The sequence below is a fragment of the Saccopteryx leptura genome, chromosome 6 (assembly GCF_036850995.1).
Source record: "Saccopteryx leptura isolate mSacLep1 chromosome 6, mSacLep1_pri_phased_curated, whole genome shotgun sequence".
NCBI classification, from domain to species: domain Eukaryota; kingdom Metazoa; phylum Chordata; class Mammalia; order Chiroptera; family Emballonuridae; genus Saccopteryx; species Saccopteryx leptura.
Window position 1 is genome coordinate 156,266,399 of NC_089508.1, and position 23,655 is coordinate 156,290,053.

A 23,655-nucleotide genomic window follows, 5' to 3' on the forward strand; every position below is an offset into this window, starting at 1 on the left:
TCAGAGAAGTGACTTTGTATTAGAGACTTCCCTGTTATGTATATTGGATTAAGGGTTTGGATTTCTACACTATAAAATGGGGACGGAACGAGAGTTTGCGCTCTTGGTTCCTGAGGTTAGCATGAGAGAACGGAGAGAGTAGAGCCAGCAGCTAAAGGAGGCCACGTGGAGGAGGCCAGGAGAAGCAGCCAAGATGGCGGAGTGCTGAGTGAGATGCCAGTTTGTGTAGAGTTTGTATCTGGGATAAGGAAGGAGATGGGGAACTGAGGAGAAGAAGGCTGGTGAGCTAGAAACCTTTGATTCTAGGAAACTCGGATAAGTCAGTGGCTTTGTGAGCACTGAGTGTGACTGGGTTTTGGAGCCCAGTGTATGTTTTTACTTGCCCGCCGGGTGCAAGGTAGGATTAAAGGCTATGGCCCATCCGTTTTTGGCTCCGCTGTTTCTTTACCGACTGTCCGAATCCAATGAGTCGGGCTGTTTTGATAGTGGCCCTGGCCGTGCCTCCTGGCTTTACATGCAGTATGCATAGGGATTTGTTCATAGTTTTTTTTAATAGTCTGGCCCTCCAACGGTCTGAGGGACAGTGAACTGGCCCCCTGTGTAAAAAGTTTGGGGACCCCTGATTTAGAGTTTTTGTACAGACTAGTATCCAATGAAAAGGTTTTCTTGATCACTATTTTCCACCTTTTTTTTCCTGGTATAAAGTCGGAATATAGGAACACTTTCAGGTCTCTGTTATAAAGGACTATGACTTACCAATAGATAAAAAATTTTCCCCTTCCTAGAAATATTTTTGAGTCTGCACACCCCACTCCCCAAAAAATAAGTTTTGTGATTGTGATTAACTTTGAGATCTGCTTAATAATTCTTATTCATATAGGTAGAGGAGGCAATGGGAGGAAAAAGCTATTAAAGGTCCCATATTTAGCAAGTCTTGTGCTCAGTAAATAAGGTAACTTTCTACTTAGTTTATTCATTTAGTACTCTCTTAAGAGAGAACCCTGGGGGCCCTAGCCAGTTAGCTCAGTGGGTTAGAGCATCGTCTCAAAACATCAGGGTTGTGGGTTTGATTTCTGGTCAGGGCACATATTGGAAGCAACCCCACCAATAAATGCACCTCCCCCCCAATTAAAAAAAATAAGAGATCCCTGGGGTTCATACCACAATTTACTGTTATATTCTAAGGTATTTTGGTCTCTTAATTTCCCCAAATTTTAAGAGAAAGACCATATTTTTAAGTCTTGGTGTTTATTACAATTTCTATTGCATTCAACAATGCAAAGTCCTCAAGGAACTTGTTAATGTGAGGATTATGTATGTTAATAGAAAAGTCAATGGTTGGAAAGCTTTTAAAGGTCATCCTCAGCACCTGGAACCTATGTGCTCAAACCAGTTGAGCCATGGCTGTGGGGGGAGAAGAGAGAATGAAGGAGTAGGGGTGGAGCAGAGGATCCCTTCTCCTGTGTGCCCTGGGATAGCCACAAGCTAGGCCGATGCTCTACCACTAAGCCAGCTGGCCAGGGCCTCAATCTGTTTCTCTGTGTGCCCTGACAAGGGATTGAACTCACAACCTTTGTATATGGGGATGCTGCTCTAATCAACAGCTATCCAATCAGGGTTCACTACATCCTTTTATTTTTTATTTTTTGTATTTTTCTGAAGTTGGAAACGGGGAGGCAGTCAGACAGACTCCCGCATGCACCCGACCGGGATCCATCTGGAATGCCCACCAGGGGGTGATACTCTGCCCATCCGGGGCTTTGATCTGTTGCAACCAGAGCCATTTTAGTGCCTGAGGCAGAGGCCATGAAGCCATCCTCAGCGCCTGGGCCAGCTTTTGCTCCAATGGAGCCTTGGCTGCGGGAGGGTAAGAGAGAAACAGAGAGGAAGGATAGGGGGAGGGTTGGAGAAGCAGTTAGGCGCTTCTCCTGTGTGCCCTGGCCGGGAATCGAACCCAGGACTCCTGCACGCCAGGCCGACACTCTACCACTGAGCCAACCGGCCAGGGCCCTCACTACATCCACTACATCCTTTTAAAACAATTTTATCAGTAATATCTTGAGGTTTTAAAGTTTTTCGTTTTTTAGTTGGGTCAAAAAAAGGTATGAGAGTGCTTTTAACAAACCTTTTTGGGTACATAACTTTCAGCAACATTAGCTCCTTGCTTGAAATCAAGAACCCTGGAAGGAAGAGCTCCAAGCTTTCTCTTTGGCATAGGAGTCATACATATATGAGAACACTGCATAGACTGACTTTCAGGAACTAGTTGTCATTGACTTGAGTGCTAAAGCTTGGCCACGTGATGCAGTTGTTTATCAGTGACTTCTGGAATAATATGTTTGGGAAGACTCGAGTATATAGAGAGTAGACTGCTGAGAGAAAACAACCTTTGAAGGGGTACAGTGGTCTCCACATGGTGATGGTCTTCGTTATAGGTATGATGTTTCTGTGGTCTTTGGGGGAGATTGGCTGACCTCAAGTCTTACCTGGAACACTGGGATCCTTAAAGTGCCACTGGGTTGGAAGCTTGTGTAGAGGGGACCACAGCCTATCTGAAAGGATCTTGGGCTGCATCAACCCCATTTGTCAATTCTTCCTGGAATGCGGGGCAGGACGGGGACAAGGCCTGTGGTGTCTTGAAGGCTGTCAGATGCAAACCTAAGACCACTTAAAACAGACTTTTTCATAGTGCTTTCTGTCTGAAGCCCAAAGGATATAGTTGCCCTGTACCCTTCCCCCTTTCCAAACAAAGCATTTTGCCAATACCACAACCCACTTTGGACTAGGATCACTCCTGAGCGAGATAATGTCATCTGCAGAGAAGCTTGCTGTTCTTTGGCTGGCCTCTGACATCTTTACAAAAGTGATTTTGGACATTCAATACTACTGTGTTGGTGCTAGTGCAAAGACTACAGGAAACAGGAAGCTTCTTGGCCTGATAACCATGCTGGGCAGAAAATAAAGAATGCCCATGTCATCATCTTCAGCTAAAGGCTAGAAAAACTAGATTAGTAACCTTGCTGTACTGTAGCAGGCTTCTGGTTATAGGCATTGGCACATAAGGCTGTGGCTTCAGGTGAAGATGCCCTGGAACATCAACTGGAAAAGACAGTGTTGATCCCAGGGTTGGGTACAGGGATCTTTTGCAAGCCAGAAAGATCAGTGAGGGCAGTACTAGGACCTGGTGGTGGTGACGTTGATAAAACCATCTGTTCAGGGAGAAAGTTCCCCTCTCTGCCTTTTGTTAGCTCTTACCTGCTGGTTCTTTGACAGGGGCTGGGTATTCTTGACACAGAGCAGCTTAAGACCACAATCACCGTCGCACCCTCTCAAGATCAAGTCTGAGAGATCAGGCTGTAAGAGTAACATAAGTACCAAAGATTAGAACTTAAAGCCAAAAACGAGGAACTGCTTTCTGACAGCCTCTGCCAATACCAGTAGGCTACAAGACCTACAGGGTCTTAAGCTACAAATCTCTGGAGATGCTTTTTTTTCTCTCCAATTACAGTGGATATAATTATTAGTTTCAGGTGTACATCTCAGTGATCAAACATTATATAACTAAGTGACCATCCCAATAAATCTCGTACCCATCTGACAACACATGTAGTTAATAGAATATTAGTATTTCTTTTAGTTGATTTTAGAGACAGAAACATCGATCTGTTCCTGTATGCCCTGACAGGGGACTGAACTGGCAATCTCTGCTTTGGGACAATGCTCTAACCAAGCTATCTAGCCAGAGCTAGAATATTAACTATATTCCCTATGCTCTACATCCCCGACTGTTCTGTAACAACCAATTTGTACTTCTTAATCCCTTCACCTTTTCACCCTTCTTCCCAGCCCCCCTCCCATCTGACAACTATCAAAATGTTCTCTGTATTTATGTCTGTTTCTGTTCTGCTTATTTTGTTTTTTAGATTCAATTGTTGATAGATATGTATTGCCATTTTATTCATATTTTTTCATGTTTTTCTTCTTGAAGACCCTTTAAGAAGTTATATAATACTGGTTTGGTGGTGATGAACTCTAGCTTTTTCTTGTTTAGGAAGTTCTTTATCCTTCAATTCTTTTTTTTAGTGAGAGAGAGGGAGATGGAGGGACAGGGACAGACAGATAGGGAGAAAGATGAAAAACATCAGTTCTTCATTGCGGCACCTTAGTTGTTCATTGATTGCTTTCTCATATGTGCCTTAATTGGGGCGCTCCAGCCAAGTCAGTGACTCCTTGCTCAAGCCAGCGACCTTGGTCTCAAGCCAGTGACCATGGGGTCATATCTGTGATCCCATGCTCAGGCCAGTGAGCCCACGCTCAAGCCAGATGAACCTGCACTCAAGCTGGCTATCTCAGAGTTTTGAACCTGGGTCCTCAGCATCCCAGGCCAACATGCTATCCGCTGCACCACTGCCTAATCAGGATGTCCTTTGATTTTTGATTTTTTTTAATTTACTCATTTTAGAGGAGAAAGGGGGGAGGAGCAGGAAGCATTCCCATATGTGCCTTGACCATACAAGTGCAGGGTTTCAAACCGGTGACCTCAGTGTTCCAGGTCAATGCTTTATCCATTGCGCCACCACAGGTCAGGCCTCCAATTGTGTGTGTGTGTGTGTGTGTGTGTGTGTGTGTGTGTGTGTGTGAGTGAGAGAGAGAGAGAGACAGACAGACAGACAGACAGAGAGTGGGACAGATAGGGACAGACAGGAAGGGAGAGAGATGAGAAGCATCAGTTCTTCATTAGGGCTCCTTAGTTCATTGATTGCTTTCACATATATGCCTTGACTGGGGCGCTACAGCAGAGTGACCCCTTGCTCAAGCCAGTGACCTCGGGGTTTTGAACCTGGGTCCTCCACGTCCCGGTCCAACGCTCTATCCACTGTGCCACCACCTGGTTGGGCTAGTAGGTGTTTTGTAGGTACAGCCTCCCCTATTAGCTATGCTGGGCATTTGAAGTGCATCCTCCCCCTTACCCCCTACATGGGCTCTGTACACTCCTTGTTGAGCAATGATTGCTATTGTCATGTCAATGGAAGGGATTTACCCCAGGCCAATCAGCTATAAGGACTGCCTGTGACCACTGACTACCACCAACCATCAACACCCAGCCACTGTGGAAGATCAGCTGTGCAGGGGGCCCACCCCACAGAGCAGGACTGACTTTAGCTAGGCTCTGCTGCCTGTTGAATATGTCACTAGGGACACTTCTATTTTTGGGGGGGAGACACTTAAAATTAGTTTTTTTGTTATAAAAGCATATAATCGTAACAATTTGGTCAACAGTACAAGGAAGCGTGAGTCACTGTCTCAGTACCTGAAAAGTTGAAAACAGCTGGTTTAAGGGGAAGTGATACTATATAGGTCACTGATGGTCCAAGCCCAACTGTTCTTAGTCATCTGGGGCCCAAAGTTCACACCTAGAGTGATAAGGAATCTATCTAGTCAGTTTACAAGGTAAGACTTCAAGGCAAGCCTGCCAGCCAGCCAGTGCTAGAGCAAAGGCCACTTTCACAAAAAAGAGCATACCTACTGCTTCTGCAAGCCTCAGACCCCTAGATCCAGGTAGTACAGGGCTACCTAGGCACCTTGGTGTGGCAGGACTACAGTGGACACATAAGCTGTGGGCAAGGCTGTTTTTCTCCATTCTGGAGGTTGTGCTTCTGACCCTTTCTCCAGAACAGCTTGACATTTGGTGCTGCATAGTTCAGTGCCTGCTGCCCTTCATTGTCAGCATATCTACCAAGTACCTAATGGGCATCAAGTCACATGTTAGGGCCTGCTCCACAACTTGAATAGGAAAGGCATACCCTTTTGCAGCTCTGGGGATGGAGCCTGGTCTGGTGGGGTGATTATTGGAGGATTCAATGGAGAAACTAATGTCTGAAAGTACCAGGCATTTAGCGAACTCCCACAGTTTAATTCCTGCCCTACTTTTCCTTTGAGGCCAAGCTGGGAAGATATGAATTATTTCAACTAAAATTTATATGAAATAAAATTAAGCACCCTTAAAGATTAAAGTAGCATCAGCCCCACTTTGCAGATCCCTATACTCGGGGAAATAACTCAGGAGAAATCACCTGCCAGTTCATATCTACTAGGTTCAGTTAAACATTCTTAATAGAAGCAAATGTCAAAGGGAGAAGAAAATGCAGCCCTAAGAGAATGAGATTTTGATGCTAGCATTCAAATGAAAGCAAGGGCTTTAGGCCTGCACAGTTCAAGGCTGACCTTACTACACTAAACCAGAGGCGCACCAAGACTTGGCTCAGGCCCCTAACAGCATCCTTCTGCCTCTCAAGCAAATAGGTGGGAGGACTATAGTCAAGGCTGTTTTTTGTTCATTAGCTAATTTTTCCTAGGCTGGGAATAGGCTACAACTACCAGGGTTATATTTTAAAGAAGCACCATTTTCTCACAGCACTGTCAAAAAAAAACCAACTCGGGTTCACATGGTCTAGAACAGATAAGAATTAGCTCCATCTAATAGAAGCTTAATAATTTCACTGTCTACTATTCGATTTCCAAGGTCATCTGTTCAAATGATTTACCCCACCTCCTGAGCTAGTCCTTTTGTCCACAGGCAAGGCTTCAAGCCCACCTCCATGTGTGACAGGAGCACATGCAAAGGACTCTGCCTCTACTGCTGGCACTTTGAGAACCCAAACTCAAATGAGGGCAGCCAACACCACCCTTAGCCCTGGGAGTTATAACTTTGAAGGGACAGTAAACTTTTTTTGCTTATCATCTAATTTTTTAAAAAAATAATAAATAGGCATTATTGCTTGCTATTTTAATGAAAAGTGAGCCATATGAGATTGTTTCTCCCCCAAAGATTTTGTCTATTTGTGTGTGTTCACGAGGGCAGAGAGTTTTTTAATGTGCATTCAATATTTGTTGAAGGAAGCAATTTCCATATGACCAAAATTCTGTTTAAATTCTAAAACTCTTGCCTTTAAGATTTGTGTTTAATTCCTACAGAACCAAAAGGTGTCCCTAAACTGATCAAGAATGAGAGCCATTACTAGATGACATAACTAGAGGACAGAAATTGACGGTTTCCTTCCAGACATAAGGGTTCCCAGCAGAGACATTAGCGCAGTACAGCAGGGAAACACTAAGTTACCTGACATATGGGGTAATATAAATCTCATTTCCGATGGAACACTGTATTTTCATACACATACTACAAATAGCAAAGCATCAAAGGCAGTGATACTGCCATTCCCCCCAGTGCCCATGCAATAGGTAAGCCACAGGACCACGTGGATCCTGGAAAGGGTTCAGAGGGAATCCTTTCCCCTGCAAAGGTAGAGGACAGACTCTAAGGAATGTTTCAAAAAGCTATTTCCTAGATGATATGATATCACTGTCAACTGAGCACCCTAAACTGTTCTGTTAGTACATTCTTCTAGAGAATCTACAGATCAACTGGCTGCCTGGACCAAACTGCAATCTTTTGCCAGTTTTAAAATAAGGTCAGGTGCTTTTTTATAGGCTGCGTCTCTCCATGAGCTGATGGGTTACCGAGGCCTATGGTTTGATTCTCATTCATCTCTTTAAAAAAAATGTGTGTGTGGCAGTGAAGTATATGGACAGCGTAAACTTCATATAGAAATGGGAAATACGGGATCTGGTTGGCCTCAGTGGAGCAAAAAAAAAACAACAAAACACCCATCAAAATCAAAATCATACTTAAAGGTACATTGTTGAGAAATCCAAAGTGTAAAATCCATTACTTTCCAGTATTACGTCAACATAAAAAAAATACACATTTTTAACAAAGTTGTATATTAAAAAACAAAATAAAAAGGGTATGATTTATAAATACATAAATATCCACGCATACTTTCACAATGATAGCCACTGTCAGAACGAGACCTTTTAAAATGCCACTTTCATTTCAACTGCCTCTTTCCTACATGTTAGTAATACCCTGCAGGAATCTTAAGAGAGCTTCTGTGGTCAAGGTCACATTCATCCCAGCCTCCTTTCTAGCCTGTAGCTGATAATGAAAATGTGATGAATCTTCTGCCTTAGCTTTGATGCTGGGGGAAAAAAAAAGAAAAGGTTATGTAGCTATGTAGTCCAGTGAATCAGATTCATAAATTAAAATACAACAGTGATGCGGTATTTATGTACTACCCAGATGGTAAGTAGACTTAGAAATTATTAATATTTTACTACATACAGAAAATTCAGAACTCTGACCATACCATCCATTTGAAAGCCAGAACCCAAATTTTTTTGTCTGAGATCTATAAATGTTCACAAGGTAATGTGATAACAAAAATACTTAAAATATAACTTTTTTCCCCGGCCTGTTCTGCAATGAAAGTTTCTAAAAGAAGAACCACACAAACACTTATTGTTCTAAATTTAAATCAGCTGAATCCAGGTAGTAATTCACATTTCACATTCAGAAAGGATATTTAGCAGATGTGAAGGTTATATATATACTTCTGGATTTCACACTATTAGAAACTGTAAATGTATGTCTTCAAATAGTGGCAAAATTGCCTGACCAGTCGGTGGCACAGTGGATAGAGCGTCAGACTGGGATGCCGAAGACCCAGGTTCGAAACCCCGAGGTCGCCAGCTTGAGTGCGGGCTCATCTGGTTTGAACAAAAGCTCACCAGCTTGGACCCAAGGTCGCTGGCTTGAGCAAAGAGTTACTCGGTCTGCTGAAGGCCCGCGGTCAAGGCACATATGAAAGAGCAATCAATGAACAACTAAGGTGTCGCAATGCGCAACGAAAAACTCATGATTGATGCTTCTCATCTCTCCGTTCCTGTCTGTCCCTGTCTATCCCTCTCTCTGACTCTCTCTGTCTCTGTAAAGAAAAAAAAAATAGTGGCAAAATGAAGCAGATATATTCTTTCTGGGTACTCTCTAGCACCTCTGGTAAATTTTAAACTTGATTTTACACAACTTTTAAGCAGGGTGTGAAATCATTTTGGCTGTCACCTTGTATTTGAATGCATTTCCTTAACATTTAGCAGTGTGAATGAATCAATTTGAGAGTCTTTTTAGTAATCAGAGTTTTCAAGGTATGACCTATTTCCTAGATAAGCCTATTGCTCCCAGTCTTTTTGAGAAACGAAAAAGCAAAATTCCTCAGCAAAAACAATATATAAGAAGTCTTTCTCCTTTTAGAAAGGAGAGTGTAACAGCACAAACAGTCCAAAGGGAAGGAGGTTCCCTAAACTATCTCTTAGATTTCTGGTAAGATAGACCAAGACTACAGCAGCACAACAGCTGCCACCATGCTGTAAGTATGGTCTTTGACACAGGTGTTGGCAGGTGACTCACTCATCCTGGGCACCAGCCAAGAGAATGGCCTGTGGGGACAGACAGAGCTTTTCCAGCTTCTCGTGGATAAAGGGGAAAAGGTAGCTCCACTGAGCATTCATCTTGGTGATGCAAGACAAAGCCTGATTTAATGTGACAGGCTGCAATTAAAAAAAAAAATCCTGCCACTTTAGAATCAGATCTCCCACCAAGGGAGTGGCTGCTCCATTCCCTACAGCTTGCCAAGACTGGACTTAATGCACAATAAAGAACCTCCCGAAATGCAGACACACTAGTTTTTCTAACTTCTTTTTCACTTTTCATATAGAGTCATTTTCCATTCTGCCATTTTCCCTCTTGAATAAAAATGCTTTCAGGGAAAATGGACAAGTAATTAAGTTGACAAATTCTTCTTTTTAGTCAATAATGACAGCTTCCTGGTCAATCACTCCTTTCTCTCCATAAGACAATGCTTTGGAAATATTAACTCTGTCAGTCACAGTAATGACACCTAAGCTGCTGCTCATTTGTTAATTACTGCTCATTAATGGGTAAAGCTGGTCAACCACAAAGGCTGCTGATAGGTGCCTAGTGATGGCAGATAATTGAGAATGTTCACTCAATATATTTGAATCTCTCTCTTTCAAAAGAAAACTCATACACTGCAACTGTTTGACAAACACCACCAGTCAGAGAGACCAGTGTTCATTTCTTTTGTTAGGAAAAAAAAAGGTTGGACAGATACACTTGCATCAAGACTGTAGACTGGCCATAAAATATTTTTAAACTTTTACTTTAAAGAGCGTATGTCTCAAGTCATCTTCACTATCCATTCCTGAGATACCAACAATGCCAGGTGATTCATCTCTACTGCTAGCAAGCTTTAAAACCTAACTAAACTCTAATTTTAGAGGTAAGAATCAATAATTCTGGGCAGAACTACAATACACATTTTCAGGTGCATGGCTCAGTGCCAATGTTTTTTGGTCTCTGGGCTGGCAATGTTGCTTAAGGTTTGCCAGCCTCTATTACATGCAAAAGCCTCAGGCAAGAGACAAAAGAACTGCTGCAAAGTCCCCATGGCTCTTTACAGTGGGCTCTCACGGTGGCATTCAATGGAGAGGGGACAGCCTTCAAAATCAAACAGGTCTGTCATGGCACACAGATCAGATGATTTGTTGGCAGGATAGGCTTATCTAGAAGAGTCTTAACAGCTGGCTACTCTATGCACCCTCTAAGTACCTCACTTTTCAGGATCAACTGAGTTCCATTTTTAGTGCATCAACAGTCTAAAATTAGGCTTGGTTACTAAGAAAACATAAGTTGTATATGAAGTAAATTAAAACACAGATAATCCAAAAGTGTTACAGAAGTATAGGCTTCCTGCAGGCTTCTTCCAGGTAGATAGGTGCCAATGACTGATGGCAGAGCTGGTTTCAGGGATGCCAGGTTCATGCCTGAGAACTAGTCTCTGGAAACTAATATTGTGCAATGACAGCGTCAAAAATGAACACTCCAGGGCAGGGGTTGCCCCTATTTTTGAGATTCAAAACCCCTTTACAATGTGTAACAGTTTAGAGAGACACCCCCCCCCCCCCCAACACACACATATATACTTCACACTGGTCCACAGGTAACAGTAGGGATGTGCGTATCAATTACAAAACCTCCTTAGTCTCTCCTGGGGCTGCAGCCCAAATATCATGAAGTGATCTGATCTCTAATGGCCCAGCATGACTGGAAAGTACAAGTATTATACATACGAGAGAGAGAGAGAAAAGTATACTATAATAAAATTGATGTGAAAGATCTTAGGAGAGCAGAATAACTCTTAGGAGCAAAAAATCACAGAGAGAGTCTGCCACAAGCAGCTAAGAAGTAAAGCACCCCATTCCCTGCCTGCTCCTGCCTCACACAGTGCATTCAGGCAACCAGCAACTCTCCAGCTGCCCCTGTCTGGGCCCCAGGAACCTCACTGCTCCAGGACACTAAAGGACTTACTGCCCAGAGATTTTTTTAAAGTACTATATGAGAGAATCACATAGTTTCCTGGCTAAAACAGTAGCCCCGTTAATAACTGATTTGATTTTAAAATGTTTTTGTATTGATGAGAGTGAGAGAGAGAGAGAGAGAGAGAGAGAGAGAGAGAGAGAGAGAGGGAGAGAGGGAGGGAAAGGGAGAGAGGGAGAGAGAGACAGAAACATTAATCTGCTCCTGTATATGCCCTCACCGGGGATCAAACCAGCAACCTCTGTGCTTCGGGATGATGCTCCAACCCACCAAGCTATCCAACCAGGGCAATAGCTGATTTTAAAAACAAAATAAAGCTCCGACCAGTAGCTCAGCTGGTTAGAGCATTGTTCTGATATTCAAAGGTTGCCTGTTTGATCCGTTACAGCACATAGAGCAGCGGTTCTCAACCCGTGAGCGGTTCTCGCTGGGGTCGCGACCCACAGGTTGAGAACTGCTGGAGAGAAACAGATCAATGTTTCTGTCTCTCTCCCTCTCTCCTTTCCTGCCTAAAATCAATAAACAAATTTTTAAAAAGAGAAAGAAATAGAAATTTCTATATGTAAACCTTATAAAAATGATTAATAATAAAATAAAAACAAAATAGCCCCTTGAACACCAACCTGAAGCTTTTGATTTCCGGGTTCAGATTAAAAAATAAAGAATACTTTTATAGTAAAACTGTCCGAAATCAAGTGGGGCGTCTTTTGGGGGCTGAAGTACTCTCTGAGCAGCTGCGGATCTGAGTAAGTTCCTGGTTACCCACACAGAAGGGAACCTCTTTATATGTGCTGCCTTCCAAAAACAAGACCCAACTGGGGTGAGGGAAGGCCTTACCTATGTTTCTGAGGGTAGAACTAAAAAAGAAGTCAGCAGTCTTTTACTCTACTGCTTTGGTCAATTTTGTAAGCATTTTCTGAGCTCCTTCTCTGGGGTATGCCTATACTACGTTCTGGAGTTAAGACTGAAACTTTAGGTACCACCTCAAGAAGCTTACAATCTGTTCTAAAAGAGACCTGGGTAAAGTGCCAAAGAAAAAAACTTTGGGAGATTCAGGCAAATGAGAAAAAGCATGTCTTGGGGGATTCTGAGAAGCAGCTGGATTGCCCAGCCCTATCACCTGAGCTTCTTCCTGCCATACTCTCCATGGCTCAGCCTCAAGATCCAGAAACAAGGCTTTACAGGCAATAGCTCACTGTGAAAAATTCCATGGCCTTATATCAGACTGAGCCCTGCAGAATGGGGAACACTATGATGTGTGGACATTACTCCATCAAATTCCTATCAGTAAGTCAAAGAGGCCAAACAAGGCTGGTCAGGCCCTCATCTGTTGAGTAAGGATGAGTTAATGTTACCAACCAGATTTTTTAATAAGTGAGAAACTGTAGCACTCTAGCTAACATCTTCTTTAAAAAAAATGTAAACAAGCTTAAAACAATGTACCTAGACTCAGCAGTGTTCGTGAAACTCATTAGTCAACAGAGCCAAATATCAACAGTACAACATTGAAATTTCTTTTGAGAGCCAAATTTTTTAAACTTAAACTATATAGGCAGGTACATTGTTATTAACTTAATTAGGGTATGTAGTATTTTGTGGAAGAGCCACACTCAAGAGGCCAAAGAGCTGCATGTGGCTTGCAAGCCAGGGTTTTCCGACCACTGAAGAGTAACAGAAAAGGCTGAGTTTGTGTTACTCCACCAATAATACATAATTTATCATGCTGAGTTGTTATCCAGATATGAAAAGGTTTATCCCAATTACAGAGAAATAAAAATGAAAGGGCTTAGATATCTAGGGTAGTAAATGAGCATTCCGAAAACAATATATATTCTAACATATCACCATAAACACAGTATAGTATAAACACATAAAAACAGTATAGATGTTAACTCTATACTATTTCAAATGCACTTGGAAATCCTGTTTACCTTTTTCATTAATTCACTTCTGGTAGTAAACTGTGGCAGGTCTTCCACTTCAATCCCATCAGCCATTTCCATCACTTTATCTAAAAGGTCTTTGTTGTAACTGCACAATAAAGAGTAGTAAGGTTAAAAACCTTGGAAGAATTATTTGTCATTATGGGCTAACAAGAAACTGCAATCAAAGGGACTATAAACTCAATTCTCAGAGGACTGATTTGATACTACAGCAGAAATCAATACATGCTCAGCTGCAGGTTAATTAACAGTTCTTCCCATTTGGGGTATAGAAGTGGCTCCAGAAATGCCAATAGAGCAGGAATTTCCTATTTACAAAATAAAAGATTTACAAAAATAGAGGCACTGTACATATTCATGTACTGGTAGTACATATTCATAATATGGTATGAAGGCCAAGAAAGTTTGTTTTTGAACACATGGAATGTTGGTCTAATGAAAATAACATTATTTGTTTAACTTTCTGACATGTGCCGAATCACTGATCCTGTTAACCAGTATTTCCCAGGGGCACCAAGAAGGCAGAGAAAAAGGGTGGATGTGACTGGTGCTGCTTCCCCAAACCTTGTTCTAATAATCTCCAACAAGTGAAAGCAAAACAAGTGGCTTCGGGCTAGAGGGGCCAAGTGACCAGGGTTGATAGCCATAAGGAGCACAAAAACCAGGACTAAACTGAGGCATTTTATCCAAACATACTTTCAGGAAACACTAAAATAAAAGGGAGTGGAAGTCTCAGATTTGTCACCTTCATGACTGGGTGGGTAGAGGGGGATGCAAGGCATCTGTTATTTTCATAAGAGGAAAGATAGTCCTGGCCTAGTAGCTCAGTTCGTCAGAGCAATGTTTTTCAAACACCTGTCCACAGACTGGTCTGCCAGAAATTTCATCCCAGTCTTTGAGTTAGTCACCCTGTTGTAGGAAGATTATAAACACAATGATTTTAGTTGAACTTGCTTATGCTCAGAGTGATTTCCATCTTAGCAGTCCCCAAAATGATTCTATTTTCACTGGTCGCCAAGTGTAAAAAGTTAAAAACCACAAGGTTAGAGCATTGTCCCAATACACCAAGGTTACAGGTTCGATCTCTGGTCAGGGAACATACAAGAATCAACCAGAGGATACATAAACAAGTACAACAACAAACCAATGTTTTGCTCCCTAAAATCAGTAACTTTTTAAAAGAGGAACGGCAATGCTGAAAAGCCTGGCTCTGGCTCTGGCTCAGGGTCCAGCAGACTGAGGAGTAGGGAGACAAAGCCAAAGGCCACGGATTACATCCCCTCAGAAGCCGCAAACCCTAGATAAATCACCTCCCCTCTCAGCTTTTTCATATGTAAATTGGGGAATCTCAGTTTCCGGAAGTCTTTGCATTTGCTATGTGGGTGAAAGGCGCTAATGGACTTGAAATGCACTCTGCAAAGGTGATGGTTTGAACTAATACTAGCAATACAAATCAAAATGGGAATTTTAGAATCCAGCATGTATTGAGCTCTTGCCAGACATAGGAGATGGTCCTAAGTGCTTTTCATCCCTTAGTATTGTAACCATCACAACTCATTTTTCAAGTGAGGAAACTAAGTCATAAATATCTTTCTAAGAGGCTGGCTAAGGGTAAGAAACAGACGTAGGCCTGGCCTGAGCTTTTGGAGGTTGAGGCGGAGAGCGGGCGAGGACTGCGGGTCGGAAGGCAGGGGACGGGGTCAGCCGGCCGGCAGGGGTCCGCACCTGCAACCCAGGAAGAGGTGGTTGGCCCAGACCATGGAGAGGGACAGCAGCTGATCCAGGCGGCCGCCGCCGTCGGGCGGGTCGCGGTAGTCGGGCAGGTGGCGCAGGATAAATTCCATGCGGGCCTTCCATTGCTTCTCGCTTTCCGAATAGGAGCGGAACTGCTCGGCGAAGTCGGTCGCCTGCCGTACCCCCGAAATCAGTTCCTCCACCGCGGCGACCGCCTCGCCACCCACCATGGCGCCAAACGCCGCGAGGGCCAAACCCGCCCGCCGCCTTCCCGACACGCACTGCGCCACCTCCCGGCGGCTAGAGGGGCGCAGGCGGTGCGCGACTGCTCCGGAGGACCCACCTGGAGCGCCCTCGCCGGGCTTGGCGGCCTGACCGGCCTGGCTCCTCAAAGCTGCGCAGCCGGTGGCTGCTGGCCTCAGGGGCGGTTCTCGGTGGACTCCGTGAGGAACCGGTAGGGAAACGGAGGTCCCCAAGCACAGGGACCGGGTGGCCCTTTCTCTCACTCGGCAGCTGATGCCAGCCAGAGCTGTGCTGTGTTTTTGTCCTGAGGGTTCCTTGGGCACCGCCGGTCCTCAGACGCATTTCCTCTATTCTGAGGACTTGCATGTGTAACCATTCCGCTGCTGTCCCGTAAGTCCCAGAGGCCTCCACACCCTCCCCGCCTTCCTCCAGCGAGTCATCCGTCCAGTTAAATACCTGCCAGGCCCTTTGCCAGGTGCTGGGCATGCAATGTGAGCAGACGCAGAGCCCTGCTGTAATGAACTTGACCACCTACTGAGGGAGACAGACATTAGTGAAATACCTAAATGCTCAAGTGAAAATGTTCAACGTTGACATATTTTAATAAGGAAGAGGCCCCAAGTGCTGTAAGCAAGGGACCTGATCCAGACCTGGGGGTCAAGGAAGTGATGCTGGAAGCTGCGGGACGGACAGGAGTTAACTACACAAAGAGGAGCAGGCCGTGCAAGAAAGAGCCTGGCCTGGGAGGAGAGCCGCAGGAGCTGTGACAGGGTCCTACAGCAGGGGCGGTGGAGGTGAGGCCATGGAGATGGACAGGGATGGTAGGCCATGGAGGGACTGGGGTCTAGAGCCTAAGAGGATCTAGATCCTTGAGAGGTTATTGACCTAATAAGCTTTCCCAACGTCCCCTATACAATGTGGGGTGGGGTTCAGAGCCCGCCCTAAAATCCAGGATCCAGGGCTCCAGTGAAGGTTCTGTGTTGTGAGTGGGGCCTAGGGGCAGAGCCAGCTATGTGCTGTCTGCTACTTATGCAGCTTCTGGTGGGACAGAAACCCCATACGGAATGGAAATGACCAGGCAATCTGATGAACAGACTCTGCCTGCAGACCCAGCACCAGGCTCAGTGACATCTCATTGTGGTTAACCATAAGGAAGCATGCTACTCACCTTGGTGAGCAGGGAGAGGGTGAACAGGGCTGTGAAGCCAAAGACTGACTCGGCTTCTCCACAGCAAGGTAGAGTAGGTGCCCAGAGCTGGGCCCCCCAAACTAAGTGCAGATCACATCTCCTGCTGGGCTTGTTAAAACAGCAGATTCCCAGGCCCTTCACCAGATATTCAGAGTCAAGTCCTTGGGTAATTGATTCCATCTGTGACTGAGCAAACTTTGAAGAACCTTTAACATTAATAAGGGTTGGCCTGACCTGTGGTAGCACAGTGAATAAAGTGTCAACCTGGAAATGCTGAGGTCGCCAGTTCGAAACCCTGGGCTTGCCTGGTCAAGGTACATATGGGAGCTGATGCTTCCAGTTCCTCTCCCACCCCCCTCTCTATCTCTCCCTCTCCTCTCTAAAATAAATAAATAAATAAAAATTGGAGAAAAAAAAATAAGGGTTCGCTGAACCAAATTCTTTGTCACCTGATTGTAAGGTGGAGAGGTTGGCCCAGAACTAGGAACCTGGGCTCTGTGATAGCAGCTGCAGCTACTCAGCTAACTGAGCCAATAGGGTGTGAAAAAGCTAAGGGATCATCTTTGACAGTGATGTCAGTGGATTTAAACCTTTTACACTAGGGTTCTGGTGAAAATAGAGGAGAATTATTTCAGGGACTGCAAAGACAGAAATCACCCTGAATTAGACTAAGAACGTTGGGTCTATTATCTTCATACAATGCCAGGGTGATGAACTCTTTTGTGGACCAACACGAAATTTCTGGTGGACTGGCATTGGTCTGCAGATTGCTGTTTGAAAAGCACTGGGATACATGCATATATGTACCTACATGCAAACATACTCAGACATGCATGTAGGTTTTAAGAACCCAAAAGTGCACAAATAGGTATTCTTTTTTTTATTATATGAATTTATTGACTTTATACTTTCAAAATGTGAACAGAAAAAAATTTTTTCAGTGTGAGGTAATTTAAAAATGTTAGTATTAATTTTACAGGACCCTGTGGCAAATCCAGTTACTAACCAGTTTATTGTTTCTAACTTGTTTCTATGATTCTGATTTTCAGAGTACTTACTTCCATAGAGAAGAATCAGTTTTCCTACCTTATCCTCTTTTTTTTAAGTGAGAGGAGGGGAGATAGACTCCCACATGCACCCTGACTGGGATCCTCCTGGCAACCCCCTCTGGGGCTGATACTGGAATGATCCATCAGAGCTATCCTCAGTGCCTGGGGCCATTGCTCAAACCAATTGAGCCACTGGCAGCAAGAGAGGACGAGAGAGAAAAGAGGGAGAGGGAGGGGCAGAGAAGCAGATGGTTGCTTCTGGTGTGTTCCCTGACCGGGGATTGAACCTGGGACGTCAGCACACTGGACTGACGCTCTATCCACTGTGCAAACCAGCCAGGACCATACCTTATCTTTAAAAAAAAAATCTTTATTGAGAGACAATTCACAAACCATAAAATTTTCCCATTTAAAGTTTTTAATTCAATCATTTTAATGTATTAACAGATTTGCTCAATCAACAAAATTAAAGATAGCACACTTTCCTCACCCCCTAAAAGAAATCTCATACCCATTAGCAATTGCTCCCCTTTCCTCCAACCCCTGGCAACAACTGATCTACTTTTTGTCTCTATAGATTTTCTACTGTGCACATTTAACATAAGTGGCATCATAATATGTGGTCTTTTATGAACGGCTCTTTTAGGTATATACTTTCCAAAGTTTATCTATGTTGTAGCACATGACAATACTTCATTCTTTTTTATGGTTGAATAACATTTCATTGTGTGGATATACCTTGTTTTGTTCGTTCATGATTTGCTGGACATTCAGGTTGTTTTTACATTTTGACTATTTAAATAATACTGCTATGAACATTCACATACAAATTACAGTGTGGACATATATTTTCAATTTCTTTGGTTATAAAGTGGATTACTGGGTGTATTTTAACTTTTTAAGGAACTTATAGATTGTTTTCCACAATGCCTACACCAATGTTTTTCAACCGCTGATTCCTGGACTGGTGCTGGTCCACCAGACATTTTATGCCCCTCTGCAAAAGTATTAACCACCCAATGTTGGATGAAGATTATAGACCCAATGATTATAAACTCTATAATCTTCATATACTAATCTACACCATTCTGCATTCCCACCAGCAATACATGAAGACTCTAATATCTATACATCCTTGTCAACACAGTATTTCTCCCTTTTTTTTTTTTTTTGTATTTTTCTGAAGTTGGAAACGGGGAGGCAGTCAGACAAACTCCCACATGCGCCCGACCAGGATCCACCCGGCATGCCCACCAGGGGGCGATGCTCTGCCCATCTGGGGCGTTGCTGTGTTGCAACCAGAGCCATTCTAGTGCCTGAGGCAGAGGCCATAGGGCCATCCTCAGCGCCCGGCCCACCTTTGCTCCAATGGAGCCCTGGCTGTGGGAGGGGAAGAGAGAGACAGAGAGGAAGGAGAGGGAGAGGAGTGGAGAAGCAGATGGGCACTTCTCCTGTGTGCCCTGGCCGGGAATCGAACCCGGGACTCCTGCACGCCAGGCCTACGCTCTACCACTGAGCCAACTGGCCAGGGCCTTTCTCCCTTTTTTGACTAGAGCCATCTTAGTGGCTACAAAGTGGTATCTCATTGTGGTTTTTGTTTTGTATTTTCTTAAACTAATCATTTTGACAATCTTTCATATGCTTATTGGCCATTTGTATATCTTCTTTGGAGAAATGTCTATTCAGATCTCTTGCTTTTTTTTTTTAAAGAAGAAGAATAGACTTTTTAAGGGCAGTTTTAGATTTATGGCAAAATTGGGTGGAAAGGCCCTGGCCGGTTGGCTCAGTGGTAGAGCGTCGGCCTGGCGTGTAGAAGTCCCGGATTCAATTCCCGGCCAGGGCACACAGGAGAGGCGCCCATTTGCTTCTCCATCCCTCCCCCTCTCCTTCCTCTCTGTCTCTGGTCACGGCAGAGCAACGCCCCAGAGGGGCAGAGCATCGCCCCCTGGTGGGCAGACAATCGCCCCTGGTGGGCGTGCTGGGTGGATCCCGGTCGGGCGCATGCGGGAGTCTGTCTGACTGTCTCTCCGAGTTTCTAGCTTCAGAAAAATACAAAAAAAAAGAAAAAAAGAGAAAAAAAAATTGGGTGGAAAGTACAGAGAGCTTCCATATGTCCGTGTCCCCCCCCCCCCCCCCCCCCCCCCCCGAGAGCCTTCCCCACTATTAACTTCTCGCACCAGACTGGGATATTTGTTACACTAACACATTGTTGTCATCCAGAGTCCATAGTTTACTCTTGGTTTTGTACATTCTATGGGTTTGGACAAATGTATAAGGACATGTGTCCACATTATAGTAAACATACAAAATAGTTTTACTCCTCTAACAATCCTCAGTGTCTTTTGAAAAGCAAAAGTTTTTATTTTGATGAAATCCAATTTATTATTTTATGAGTCATACTTTTTTGGTCCTATCTAAGAAATCTGTGTCTAACCCAATGACATAAAGATTTCCTGTTTTCTTCTTGAAGTTTTATATATAGTTTTAGATTTTCCATTTAGGTCTATGTTTCATTTCAAGTAAATTTTTGTATATGATGTAAGGTGTAAAGCCAGAAGCCAAGGCTACCATCAGAGCAGCCCAGCTCATGCAGGTTTGCATTGGATTCGGACAGTCGGTAAAGAAACAATGGCGCCACAAACTGGTGGGCCATAGTCTTTCATTCTAGCTTGCACCCGGCGGGCAAGTAAAAACACACACTGGGCTCCAAAACCCACTTACATTCAGTGCTCACAAAGCTACTGACTTATCCGAGTTTCCTAGAATCAAAGGTTTCTAGCTCACCAGCCTTATTCTCCTCAGTTCCCCATCTCCTTCCTTATCCCAGATACAAACTCTACACAAACTGGCATCTCACTCAGCACTCTGCCATCTTGGCTGCTTTTCCTGGCCTACTCCACGTGGCCTCCTTCTGCTCTCTGCTCTGCTCTCTCCTCTAATGATAATCTCAGGAACCAAGAGCCCAAGCTCTCATTCTGCCCCCATTTTATAGTGTAGCTTCACAACCTCTAATCCAATATACAAAGTAGGGAAGTCCCTAATACAAAGTCACTTCTCTGAGGCATGATTGGATTGTACCACCCCACATCAAAAAGGGTGGGAAAGGCTTAATCCCAAAACCAAGCCCCAGGCTACAAGGATTCTCAACACACATTAGTATCACCTGGGTGACGGCCTCACGTGGGCAGCGACATTTTTAACAAAGTGAGCATAATACATTTTATCTGCCCAATATAAGGTTGTCAAGAACAATGGAAGGTATAAGATTTTACCCTACTTGCCTTGGCCAGGTAGCTCAGTTTAGAATATTGTCCCAATACACCCAGGCTGCAGGTTTGACCCTGGGTCAGGGCACATACAGGAGTCAGCCAATGACTGTATTTATATAAATAAGTAGAACAGAAAATTGATGTTTCTCTCTCCTTTCCTCTCTCAATTAATTGATTACTCAATTGGGAAGATTTTACCCTACTTGCAAGTTAATAAGTTGCCCTGCCACAGTTTCAATGGATGCTGGCAAAATACATGACTCCTAAGTCAGAGACAAAGAACCTTATCACAGCATAGCAAGCTGTGTGAGCTTCATGTTTGCATTGGGTCCCTTTTTTCCCCAAGACCTACAGGAGCTATACCAAAACACTCAGGTGAATGAAGTACCCACAGACACACATGGAGGGTTTGTACCACAGCTCAGCAACTTCAAGCTTAGGGAACATCAATCTTTTTATGAAGGACTGCAGCAAACCTGCAGAACCTTGGCCTGAGAACAATGCATTATCTTTTTTTATCTGGACAGTAAACAAACTTGCCCTTTGCTCTGGAGGTAAACACTATCTCCAGACTGTTTTGTGGACAAACATCCTTGAAAAGATAGTCTGGAACAAAAGGGGAGTTAGCGTGTAGCTCTTAAGATGTGAAGCTACATTGCCTTGCTCTGATAGCTCAGTTGATTAGAGCATTGTCCCGATACACCAAAGTTGAGGGTTTGATCCCTGGTCAGGGCACATACAAGAACCAAACAATAAATGCATAACTAGATGGAATAACAAATTGATGGTTCTCTTTCTCTCTCTTTCATCCTCTCTCTCTAAAATCAATTTTTTAAAAAGATGTTAAGATACATGAGAGGCCCATGGAGAATTGTCTCCCAACATAGGTTGAGATTCTTTTTTTTTTCTTTTTTTGCATATGGTTGTCTAATTGAGACTTGTTTGGAGGTTCTAGCAGGGGAGTGCAGCTACTAGTATACCCTTGACCGAAGAACGGTCCTCTCCTCTATCAGGGAAGGTCATCCTCTTCGACCGAGACTGAGCATGCAGCTTCGGGAGGGACGTACATGGAGCGGTGAGGGAGGAAAGGGACACCAGCCTAGCCAGCCAGATCAGCTGAATCAACCCTGGAGATCAATGGGGTGACAGATGTTGCAGCCAAATCACCCTCACATCCTGGTTGTCTAATTGATCTAGTGCAATTTGTCAAAAAGACTATCCTTTTTCCATTTAATTACCTTGATACCTTTGTTGAAAATCAATTGACCATATCTGGGTGAGTCCATTTCTGGAGTCTGTTCTGTTCCATTGATTATGTATCTATCCTTTTACCAGTACCATACTGTCTTGAATACTGTAGCTCAGGAGTTAGCAAATTATTTTTCTGTAATGGTGGGCTACATATAATTCCTGTTGCATACTTTTCTTTGTTTCTTTTTTCAACCATTTAAAAATCTAAAAAAAGTGTTTTTAGCTTGTAAAACTTTCAAAAACAGACTACAGGTTAAATTTGGTCTATGGGCCAGAGTTTGCCAACCTGCTATAGCTCTATAGTAAGTCTTTTTTTGTTTGTTTTGTTTTGTTTTAACTGATTGATTTTAGAAAGAGAGCAAGGGAGAGAGAGAAAGAGACAGGAACATAGATCTGTTCTTGTATGTGCCCTGATTAGGGATTGAACTGGCAACCTCTGCACTTCAGAACGGCGCTGTAACCAACTGAGCAAAGGTACTCAATAATAGTAAGTCTCAGGATCAGATTATTTGTCCTCCAACTGTGTTGTTTTGTTTTACAAAATTGTTTTTGCTATTTTAGTCTATTGCTGTGTGTGTGTTTGTGTGTGTGTGTGTGTGTGTGAGAGAGAGAGAGAGAGAGAGAGAGAGAGAGAGAGAGAGAGGGAGAGAGATAAGAAACATCAATTCTTCGTTGTTCATTGATTGCTTTCTCATATGCCTTGACCGTGGGGCTACAGCAGACCAAGTGACTCCTTGCTCAAGCCAGTGACTTGGTCTCAACCTGGTGAGCTTTGCTCAAACCAGATGAGCCTGTGCTCAAGCTGGCGACTTTGGAGTTTCGAACCTGGGTCCTCTGCATTCCACTCCAATGCTCTATCCACTGTACCACCGCCTGGTCAGGCTCTAACATATCTTATATATTAGTGTCTCTAGTATTTCTCTGTTAAGCAAACTGTTGTCTATCTGCTAAAAAAAAAAAAAAAAAAAAAAAAAAAGACTTATTTTTTTCATTTTGAGAATGTATCCATTAATTCCCATTTTACTAAATGTTTTAAATCAAGAATAAGTATTTAATTTTATCAAGTACATTTTCAGTATTTATAAAGATACTCATGATTTTCTACATAGAACTATTAATATGATGATTTTTATTAGTAGATTCTTTTCTTTTTCTTTTTTTAATTGAATTTTATTGAGGTGACACTGGTTAGTATAATTATACAGGTTTTAGGTGCCCAATTCTACAACACATCTCTGTACACTATAGTTTGTGTTCACTCTCCAAAGTCAAGTCTTCATCCATCATCATTTAGCAGACTTTCTTTTCTTTTCTTTTTTTTGTGTTTATGTGTGACAGAGACAGAGAGAGACAAAGAGAGGGACAGATAGGGACAGACAGACAGGAAGGGAGAGAGATAAGAAGCATCAACTCATAGTTGTGGCACCTTAGTTGTTCAGTGACTACTTTCTCATATATGTCTTGACCCGGGGGCTCCAGAAGAGCAAGCCAGCAACCTGAGGCTTAAGCCAGCAACCATGGGGTCACATTTATGATCTCACGCTCAGGCCAATGATCCTGTGCTCAAGCTGGTGAGCCTGTGCTCAAGCCAGCAACCTCAGAGCTTTGAACCTGGGACCTCTGTGTCCCAGGCCAACACTATATCCACTATGCCACTGCCTGGTCAGGCTAAAAAAAATTA

At 43.5% G+C, this 23,655-nt stretch overlaps 1 protein-coding gene across 1 annotated transcript; it reads right to left on the minus strand.

Moving 5' to 3' along the window:
* Positions 1-7,665: 7,665 nt before the first annotated feature.
* CDKN2AIPNL (CDKN2A interacting protein N-terminal like) lies at positions 7,666-15,253 on the minus strand. The gene is made up of 3 exons (XM_066344200.1): positions 14,965-15,253; positions 13,228-13,327; positions 7,666-8,042 (listed from the first exon to the last, which is right to left on the minus strand). The coding sequence occupies exons 1-3, from the start codon at positions 15,201-15,203 to the stop codon at positions 8,031-8,033; spliced, it is 351 nt and encodes a 116-aa protein (XP_066200297.1). The 5' UTR covers positions 15,204-15,253; the 3' UTR covers positions 7,666-8,030.
* Positions 15,254-23,655: the final 8,402 nt, after the last annotated feature.

Bases quoted from the DNA above. Each gene is read 5' to 3' on its own strand.
- CDKN2AIPNL (XM_066344200.1), bottom strand. From the start codon at position 15,203: ATGGTGGGTGGCGAGGCGGTCGCCGCGGTGGAGGAACTGATTTCGGGG. The intron at 13,328-14,964 runs GTGCGGACCCCT...TTTATTGTGCAG, and splicing joins CACCTCTTCCTGGGTTGCAG to TTACAACAAAGACCTTTTAG.